The sequence below is a fragment of the Mytilus galloprovincialis genome, chromosome 6 (genome assembly GCF_965363235.1).
Source record: "Mytilus galloprovincialis chromosome 6, xbMytGall1.hap1.1, whole genome shotgun sequence".
Classification (NCBI taxonomy): domain Eukaryota; kingdom Metazoa; phylum Mollusca; class Bivalvia; order Mytilida; family Mytilidae; genus Mytilus; species Mytilus galloprovincialis.
In genome coordinates, this window is record NC_134843.1 from 50904467 (window position 1) to 50914975 (window position 10509).

The 10509-nt window shown below is 30.8% G+C and overlaps 1 protein-coding gene across 1 annotated transcript; it reads right to left on the reverse strand.

The window, feature by feature from the left end:
• Positions 1 to 10241, reverse strand: LOC143078605 (nephrin-like). Its single transcript, XM_076253461.1, has 6 exons — positions 9987 to 10241; positions 7477 to 7767; positions 6085 to 6390; positions 5033 to 5152; positions 2220 to 2244; positions 1 to 13 (listed from the first exon to the last, which is right to left on the reverse strand). The coding sequence occupies exons 1-6, from the start codon at positions 10078 to 10080 to the stop codon at positions 1 to 3; spliced, it is 849 nt and encodes a 282-aa protein (XP_076109576.1). The 5' UTR covers positions 10081 to 10241.
• Positions 10242 to 10509: the final 268 nt, after the last annotated feature.

Genomic DNA, 10509 nt, shown 5'->3' on the forward strand with positions numbered 1-10509 from the left:
TTATTGATCACCCCTGAAAAAATGATGAATATTCAATTTTCTAAAATGCAAAAATATACATTTTTTTTTGAAATTATAGCAGTATATTGAAATTATATTGAAAAAGAACTGTTTGATTCTTCAAGACATATAATGTACTATGATCCTGTTTAGAAGGATTGATTTTTTAGTTTGAAGTCTTCGCCTTTATATAAGCTAGTGAATTTTGTGCTGTTGTTTAAATTTTTAAAGTTTATAAATTCATTACATTGTAAATCTTTTTTAAGTATCATACTACCAATTATTTATTATGTCTTTACCAACTGCTTAACGTATATTTAACTAACCACTAAATGATTTAATTGTATTTGAGTACTCAAATTGTTCGATTAATACACTAAAGAGATAAGTATCAATAAATATAGTTTCCTGGTCATTGGCCCAAACCCTTGGCTTATTTGTTAATAGATCATATGAAAATATTTCGTTGAATATTAAACTTTTGATTTATTTATTGAAGGAAAACAGTCATATGATGATAAAATTTTTAAAACCATAGATACATACCATCTGCATATTCGGGTTCATTAGCTAGAGCCATTCTTGAAAAAAAAACCAACAGAATAATTATATCATTTGTAAAGTCCTGTTTTTGTCAAAATATCGTCCTTATGAAATTGATACATGAACATTCAATGTATGCAGTACTCCTTTATAAAATGACCAAAGATATTGCAGTGATACACATACTGACATAGATGGGAGCGGTAAGAACGAATGAAACATATCTTAACCTGCATTTTATCTTACAAAATCACAATGTGTTTATAACATTGTATAACAGTAACGCAAAAGGTATGTTTATCATTGTAAATAGTATTAACAAAACCTTATACATCATCTTTTAAATATATTTTTTTTCTCTCAAAGAAATACATGTTAAGGAATTCCCTGCAATACAAAATACAAGTACCCTACATATAAATTAAAATAATTAAGTACTAATTTTAATAAGTTTTTGAAAATATAAAATACAACTCGAAACTGAATGATAACTAAATTGCTTTTTTTCCCAGGTAAATAATTCCCATAAACAAATGGCAATAAAAAAATAATTTAATTAGACAACCAACTTGTCAGTATTTTCATTATTTTCTACGCAACCTTTACCTATAAGTAATTCAAATGATCCAAAAAGTCAAAAAGATACCAGGCTGGTGTGTTGAATCATTGAGACATCAATTCATAACATTTAGATTGAAGCGATCCAATGATTTTTTAAAGAAATTTTAGCATATATTGTTTAAAATTTCAAAAAAAAAAATTTATAAAAAAAAATCCTCCAAAGCGATATTGTTTTATTTTAAAATTTTCAGATTTATTGGTTGTTGCTTGCTTAGAAGGGTTTGTTGAAGTAGGGTTGTGGGCATGAGCAACTAAAAAATGGAACAATGAAAAACATCAAATCGAAAGTTGTCTTTTAAATCAAGTTTTTAAGAACCATATATTATCAGAAATAGCTTCAATTGGAACTTCTAATGACACTAGTTGTGATTGCTTGAATAAAGAAGAACCTAATTGCTATTTATTTATTACGTCTTATCATGACTTAAGTGGCATTATCTAAACAAGAATGACCCAATGATATCTATTAGTTGTTGAGAATCAAATGTAACCATTTTGTACTTTACATAGAAATGTAGCAACATTCCAGCAACAAATTGAAATTACTTGTTCATCTCTGAGCTATTTGAATTTGCAGATCTGCATAATCATCTGATTCTTGCAAGAGTGTTACAGATAAAAAAAATGCTATTGAAACAAAGATCCAAATTATTAAAACACCCCTTCCAAAAGTATAAGGAACTCCATTGTGATTTGGTAGAAATAGTCACTGTCCTGCTCGTCGTAGTCTAGTAACAACTAATGTGACCATACCAAATGCATTTTGTTTCTGAAAGATTATGTGCCATGCGCACATGACGAGTGCCAAACCTCGAGTTTTGGCGGGATTTGTGTTGCGCAATCTTATTAATAGTAAAATGGTGTTTTGCATTTCTCCTTGTTTAGTTTCTACCTTTTCCCACTGACACTTGTCTTGTCCTTTGATATTCAAACCTTTCAAAAGTATATGAAGCATGTTAAATGCTGTCAACTTACCTACCTTAATGTTGATTTAATTTCAAACTTATTCTGATTTGAAAACATATCAAACAAAACAAAAAAAGAACTTAACTTACCTTTCATTACGTTCAGATCTTTTTCCTAAAAAATCATATGAGAGAGTACTTATATTTTATAACATGAAATTACCTCATTATTGCTAAGTTATATTTGATAAATATACGTATCTGATGAAGTCGCCTCGACAATGGTGAACTCAGTACCGTTACCATGCGTTATTTCCCCTTTTTATTGAGCAGTTTGTGAAAGAATTGCATATCATTTTTTTGTGTGCATTTTTCTAGGAACTACTAACATTTAAATAACCAAGAATTTGAAAAACAAGTTATTATATTGTCTCTGCATTTACAATACTTAAAAGATTTACATGTGATATGTATTGAATTTTCCTGTGACTATTTGCTAATAAATAGATATGTGTCAAGTCTGTTGAAAATTAAATTAATTACACACCATCTAGATTGCTGTTTTCTCTTTATAGTTTTTGTTTTACAATGTATTTTCGTAGTGACCTTTTTTTTGTGGTAGGCATTTTTGTTTATACTTTATTTAAGTAAAATTGAGAATGGAAATGGGAATGTGTCAAAGAGACAACAACTCGACCATAGAGTAGACAACAGCCGAAGACCACCAATGGCTCCACAATGTATCGAGAAACTCCCACACCCGGAGTCGTCATTCAGCTGACCCCTAAACAAAATTTAAAGTAGTTGAATCTGACACAGTGTATGTTTTATGTTTTTGTCTTTGATTGATTTAATTACCATCCTGAATGTACAGCGCCTGAGAGTAATTTTTATTTTTTTATATAGGGCGCACTATAATTTTTCATTATTATTATTATTATTAAAGAGTCTATATCACAGGAATAGAGTATCGTAGCCGTATTTGGCACAACTGTTTGAAATTTTTGGTTCTCAATGCTCTTCAACTTTGTACATGTTTGGCTTTGTACATCGATGCCACTGCTGGTGGACATTTCGTCCCCGAGGGTATCAACAGCCCAATAGTCAGCACTTCGGTGTTGATATGAATATCAATTCTATGGTCATTTTATAAATTTCATGTCAACAAAACTCTGAATTTTTCTAAAAAACTAGGGATTTTCTTATCCCAGGAATAGATAACCTTAGCCGTGTTTGGTACAGTTTTTTGAAATTTTGGGTCCTCAATGCTCTTCAACTTTGTACTTGTTTGGCTTTAAAAATATTTTGATCTGAGCGTCACTGATGAGTCTTAGGTAGACGAAACACGCTTCTGGCGTTTAAGATTATAATCCTGGTACCTTTGAGGTGTAATACCACCAAATCATGGTACGTCACATCCGGTTGTATACGAAAATAGGTCTAAAAAATTTTCCCTTGAATTTGACAGTTGTAGAAAATTAACCCTGCATTTCAATGCACTTAAATTTTTCTGAGTCATAAACATGTATGTTGGGTGTTTGAAAGCATCATTCCTTTTTGATTTGATGGTCTTATAAAATATTTTGGAAAGTTAAGGTTACATAGTAACCAAAGCAGGTAACCAGTAAATAACAGTGTAAAAATTGGGTTGTTTACTTCCGGTGATGGTTACTTTCTTACTGAAAGTATCATTCTTATATGCAATGAAATGTAGTGTGAAATTTTCACTGTAGCACTTGAAAGGATTAAACTTTATACATGCAAAGTATTTCTTTGGTTGAAATAAAGGTAAATACTGTACAATTTTTTTGATAAGCCTTATTTATTTATGAATAGTAAGTAATTCAACATTATCCCTTATACGGCTTATAGATGGGACAAAATGAAAGTAGCACCTTATCTTTCGTGCATCCTCAACACTTTCTGGCTTTACCGTAATCAGGGACAGTCCAATCTAAGTATCTGAATGTCAGAGATGCATAAATTCGTAGAAACTTTAGGATTTTTATAATCTAGAGGTACGAAAATATCCAAATTTTTCTAATGTAAACTAGTATTCCACCGTCGTCGGTGCCTATTTTAAGGTTTATAACACTTTATAAATAACGTACGTTCTGAATTTCGTACGTTCTTCATTGGTAGTGCTCAAAACCAAACACTCGAGAACAAGGGAAGTAAACATACTTCATACAAAGGAGCTTCATGGCTAGAAGAAATATTAAATAAATAGCCCAATTTCTGCAATTTCATCTTTTTTGAGGGAGTTGGAACTTTAGTTGATAATTTCAGAATATATCCTAACAGGAAACTATGAAATACATAAATCATATCAATGCAGAAACACTGACTACTGAGGTGAGTATACCAATGAGAACTGAGTCTACCAACATCAGTCTTAATACAGTTCTCTGAAAATTCAACATGCTTCCGACGTTTATTTAGGATAAATTTAAGATAGATTCATCACAGAAAATGAGTGAAAATAACGTTTATATTATTACTGCTATAACAAATGAAAATGTGTCCGAAAACCTTTCCTAAATTTTTCCTTGAAAGGATTACCTTTAAAAAAAGTGCAAAAAACGTGAAAATCTAATCGACCAAAAAGGACCTACAAATAGATAGTAACACTTAAAATCAATTTAAAGCGTTTCATTAATGATATGCCTAATGTCTAATGAGATCTAACAAATTAATCGTGAGCCAACAGATTAGTATATCATCCTTATATACACACCCTTCAAGATACAAGGCCTAAACTTTAGAACACTGACGTACTTTTCGTCTACATAAGATTCTTCAATGGTGTTTTGAAGCACAACAGTTGTTAATCCAAATCAAATATTATGAAGTTGATGAGTATAATTTGATAAACAAAAAATCCCGTAAGGTTGTACCAAATACGACTTAGAAATTACTATGAATTATACAATTGTTAGCGATAATATAAAGATTGTTAGTACCTTGGTATTTCTTTCGTCGTAAAAAGAGAACCACAACACTAAAAGCAATGGAAAAAACTGCTGCAAATGTTCCGATGGATGCGCCTATATAAAGTCCAATGTTTGATTCTTTCTCTAATGCTGAAAGTAAAAAGTCGATTGTTTCAACATCCCTTAATTTTGAACCTAGTAATGTAAATGATATCAATAAAATTTGCGCAATAGTGTGAATATTGAGTGCACTCTTTGTCATCGTTCCTAAAGACTTTGACATAATGAGCTAAATAGTAATGTTTCTGTGATATGTATACACCATTTCCAGTTATGTTGCTATCATTGACGACAGTTATAACCCAACAGTCGTTTATTCGATGTCCCAACGATCCATATTTCCTCAACGAATCGGTTTATAATAATATACAACGAATTACAAACCCTTAAGCGTTTTATAAATTAGTAGCACTTAAAAAAAAATTGTGCAGAAAAGGGACCAATATGATTGATGATTATTTCCTTAGTAGATGGTTGCTACTTATAAGAAAATGCAACATAACATCGAACTTTCATACTAAACCTATAAAATGGGATAATTTGTATAGTAGACAAACTTACTCTTCCGAAGCATATGAGTTGACCGCTAATTGATAGCTGGATGTTTGTACACCATTTATACCAAAATATCATTACTGTGTAAAACATTTAAGACACGTGACGATTTTATAATTATAATATTGAATCCATCTAATATACGAAACAGTTTACTGCTGTATGTTTTATTTTCAATCAAGAAACTGTCTGTTTGAAATTCACTCATTGATAACTTTAATATGTCGAAATATTTTGTTATTTGAAAGAAAAAAACTGTCTGGTGAGATTTATCAGTGTAATCTGTCAAACCTTATCTTTTTTTTTACGAAGAGTCAATATTTTTTAAACAGACTTGTAAAGAATAGAAAACCGTACACTTTCATATTTTACTAAAAAAAACTTTTTTCTGAATTTCTATATGTAAGAACATTGTTGCTTTTCTGCTCAGTAGCATACCTTTTTTGCTTAGTAGCAAATAACAATACCTGATTTAGTTGTATTACAATACGCTTTAATAAAATTCGAATCTCCAAACGTGTTATATGCGATGAGTTTGAAGACATACGATGTTGCAGGCTGTAAGCCATTAATTCTTTCAAAGGTGAAAAGTTCATTTTCATTTTCATTAATATTTATCCGATGCTTTGTAAACAAAATTTGTCCATCTTGAACTGCATAATATAGTTTGAATAGTTGTGTATCTCCACCATGAAATGAAGGTATCCATTGCAAATTTGCATAATTGGGCGCGTCGCATGAAGCATTAAAATTTGTGGGTATATCAGGCTGTCCTGTAACATAGAAAAACTACTTTAATATGTATAGCTATCAATTGATTTGAATGTACTCTTTATTACTAGGTGCTGTTTTAACTGGAAAGTCTACAACTCCACATATATTGAATTAAAGAATGCGACATATCAAACCCAGGCAAAATGAGAACCCTATTTGTTTTGTCTTAAATGACAGTTTATTGAAATGTAGACATTCTTTTTATTGGTTTTAAGATATTCTATTTAGATATACCCATTTCTGTTCCAATATTTCTTTCAAGTAAGCTTAAATTATTCAGTTGCATAGACCTTTTAGTATGTAATGTTTAACAGGCATATACAAGTTTCTTCACACTGAACCAATACAAAAGATCTTAGTTGTACATGCAAGTTACATATTTAATTTAATATTGAACGATGGAAGTTGTTATTATTCTATATATCTGATAATTTCTTTGTATGGTGTATAATAATCTTTGAAGATAAAATTAAGTTCTTATGCTGGTACTTCTGCGTACATCATTTTATCATTTATTACTACCTTACTTGAGTGTTGTCGACAGTCTCTCATGAATTAAGTATTATTTTTTTTGTTTTTTTTTATCTTCGTGTATCCTTTTACTCTAAAATTGTGTATCCTTTTTTTCTTTTTTTTCTTTTTTTTCTTTTTTATCTTTGTGTATCCTTTCTTTACTTCAATCAATTTTCTTTTTGTTGTTGGTTAAACGTGTCCCAAATATATACAAAAGATAACAAAAAATAACGAATTTCATGGAAAATTTAAAACAGAATGACCAGCAAGAAAAGATAAGATAAAAAAACCAAAAAATCCAAAACACATCACTCAGAGGAATAGAAAACAATTGTCACATTTCGGACTGTATAAATGGTGGATCAACGGTGTTTTTTGTTTAGCTAGCTGATATTCTTTAATTGTAGTCCTGTCGCATGGAATTTGAGGCTACCATCTGGTGTTGACAATTTTTAATAACTAGCTTCAAGTTACACACATAGCGCTGTTAAATTGTGAATTTAGGTAAAGCTTTAAAACGTGGTCAATGTGATATAACCAAGCCCACTATGTCTACCGCTGTTATTACTTACGTTGTGGCAACACCTCAAAGTCGTGCTTGAAATCATTTGGAATTCCATTTGATACTTGCAGAACGTACATCCCATACTGAGATGTCTTCATATCAGTAATATAAATTGATGATATATGTTGATATATGCCAATTGTATCATTTGATCTCACTGTTTCATTGGAACCATTTTTACTAAACGTCCAAGATATTTTTGGCTGTGGGTAAGAAAAAAATATCACATTTATTTCCAAAATACTGTCATTGCCGACTGCAATTTTGGGTAGTAGGCTAACGACTGGTCTAGGTGAACCTAAAAAAATATTAACATATCAAGTATTGTTTTAGAAAGAACTAAAATGTCGAAATACAAACAGATACATGAAACAATAATATTGCAATAGAATAGTAACTTATAACAATTTTTTTTGGGTAAAATTTAAACAAGTCCGTAGTCGTGAATTCAATTCAAACAAAACATTCGTTAATAAACAGGTGCAATAAATTCAATGTTGCATATTACTTTTATCAAAAAAATTAAAGCAATCAACAGAGTTTAAATTGGTCGTTGATAAAGACCAGGGGCCGGTAACAAGAAGCATTCGTATGTCTTACGAACGTCTAAAGGGCGTCTAAAGATTTAAGAATGTAACAAGACCCAACCTCAGACCTATCTTAGAATGATTGACAGCCCTTAATGTTTTGAAAAAGTGCATGATTTAAGAACGATTCTTACGTCTACCTTAAAGCATTCTTACTAATTCCGGTAACACAAAATCATTCTTAAATTTTGGTCAGTTATTAAGTGTTCTTAAAACAAACTTAGCAACTTAGGGATGTACCAAGAACAATTCGCAATAGCTTCACTTGACATTTTTTGTAAGAGTGGTCCCGACTACTCTTAGCTGTACATTCACTTGTTAATATTAGAACAAGTTGCTTAAAAAAGTTAATATGTCAACCTTAGAACTTTTTTATTCTTATTATTAATTCATCTGAATAGGAAATTAATATATATCAGTGTTTTCTTGGCCATGTATGTGGAGGATGGTAGTTTCTCTTTTTTGTAAATCATTACAATTTTGGCTTGTTGAAAGAAGTATTAAATATAAAGCAAGGAGAAACTTGTGACCTTTTTCAATTTTAAACCAAGAATTCAAAATGGTGAAGTTTAAATCATCACTTCTTAAACTTTACGAAAGCCATCATGAGTTGGTTGACTAATTATTTACCGGCTTTGTAATATAATGAGCAACACGATGTTCGACACACGTGGAGCAGGATTTGCTTACCCTTCCGAATCATCTAAAATCATCTTCAGTTTTTAGTGGGTTGGGTGTTGTTGTATACCTGGTTTTTTTTTTTTTACATTTTTGCCTATTGTGTCTTTTTTGTTCACGCATCGTTATCAATATCATGGAATTTGACAAGACTGTCATACAAGTGAGGTTCAGCTCTTTAAACCTGGTTCAATCCATCATTTTTTTACACTTTGAAAATGCCTGTAACAAGTCAGGAATATGACAAGTGTCGTCCATTCGTTTGATGAGTTTAATCATTTTATTTTGCCATTTGGTTAAGGACTTAATTTCCGTTTTGAATTTTCCTCGGAGTTTAGTATTTTTGTGATTTTATTTTTTGTAAGAAGGCTTTTAAAAGGTGAACAAAAATATTGTTTAAAGTGAAAAAATATAAGAAGATGTGGTATGAGTGCCAATGAGACAACTCTCCATCCAAATTACAAATTATAAAAGTAAACCATTCTAGTAGTGATTTGACCAAAATGAACGGTAGGATAGAAAAATAAGCCTACGTCATATGAGACTCGTCATTTATACTAGATTCAAATCCTACCATTGGCCTGGTGAATAATAGGGCCCTCAAAAGGATTGTCCTGAGACAAGCATATTTTTATTAAAATAATAATGTTCTATAAGCAGATAAAATAATTGCATGTTTGAAGCGGTGCAAATTTTTTAATTCAATTTTACATTTATCAAAATAGAGCCGGAAGAATAATGATGGTCTGCGGCCAGAATTGTTTTCCTTAGGTTAAATGGGTAGTTGATTTTTATGCGCATTTAATCGTTCATTAAAACGTTTCTATGATTCATTTAAGATGATTCTAATTTCTTTGCGAGGAACGAAAAACGGAGACACCGGAAAATTATTAAAAACTCGTAACTTGAAAACTATTTCGATGCAACTTAAGGGAGAACTAAGAGCGATCTACGAACAACCTGAGGGAGCTTTGATTTACACTCTTTGAGTGATCTTAGAATTATCTTATCTTCCCCTTAATTCAATACTTACGACCTCTCTTAATAAAATTTCTTGTTACCGGCCCCAGAATTGTTGAAACGGTTAAAATAGATTTTTCTGACGGCTGTTTAATAAATTAATACTTTCGACTGATTGTTACTCTCTTAACTCTTCTTTCTGAATGTGAATAAATGAAAAGCTTAACAGTAGCACCAACAGTATTACTCATTAGTTCATAATTAAACAGTCATCAAACAATGCATTACTTACACAATACAAATAGTTCTTTGGTTTGATTGGCTTTTCCTTCGGAATTCTCTGCAGCACAGGTATAATTTCCGGTATCATTACACAAAGGAATCATCACGTTAACAATTGGATTTATAGAGCTTAGTTTCTCTTTTTCATTATGAAACAATCGTCCATATGGCTTAGGAACACCATCAATTTCACAAATAAGTCGTTTTTCTACATTTTCAGGAATCGTAAAATTTTCACCGTCGATAGTAATGTCTCGTATTTCTGCACCATCTACGATTTAAAAAAAAAGATTGAGAAGTGTTTTATCAGATGGATATATGATTTATATAGATAAATAACTACTAACCAAGACATGCGTAATGTATACAAAAAAATCAATTTAGTATGTTGGTTAAACACATCGACTAAATAACGACTTTAATTAAAAAAAATCCGCATGGAAACCTATTGACTTAAATTTGTTTAGGAAACTAAGACCAGATCTTTTCCCTTTTAAAAAGTGAGATAACATCTGGCTCGACGTCTTTTAATC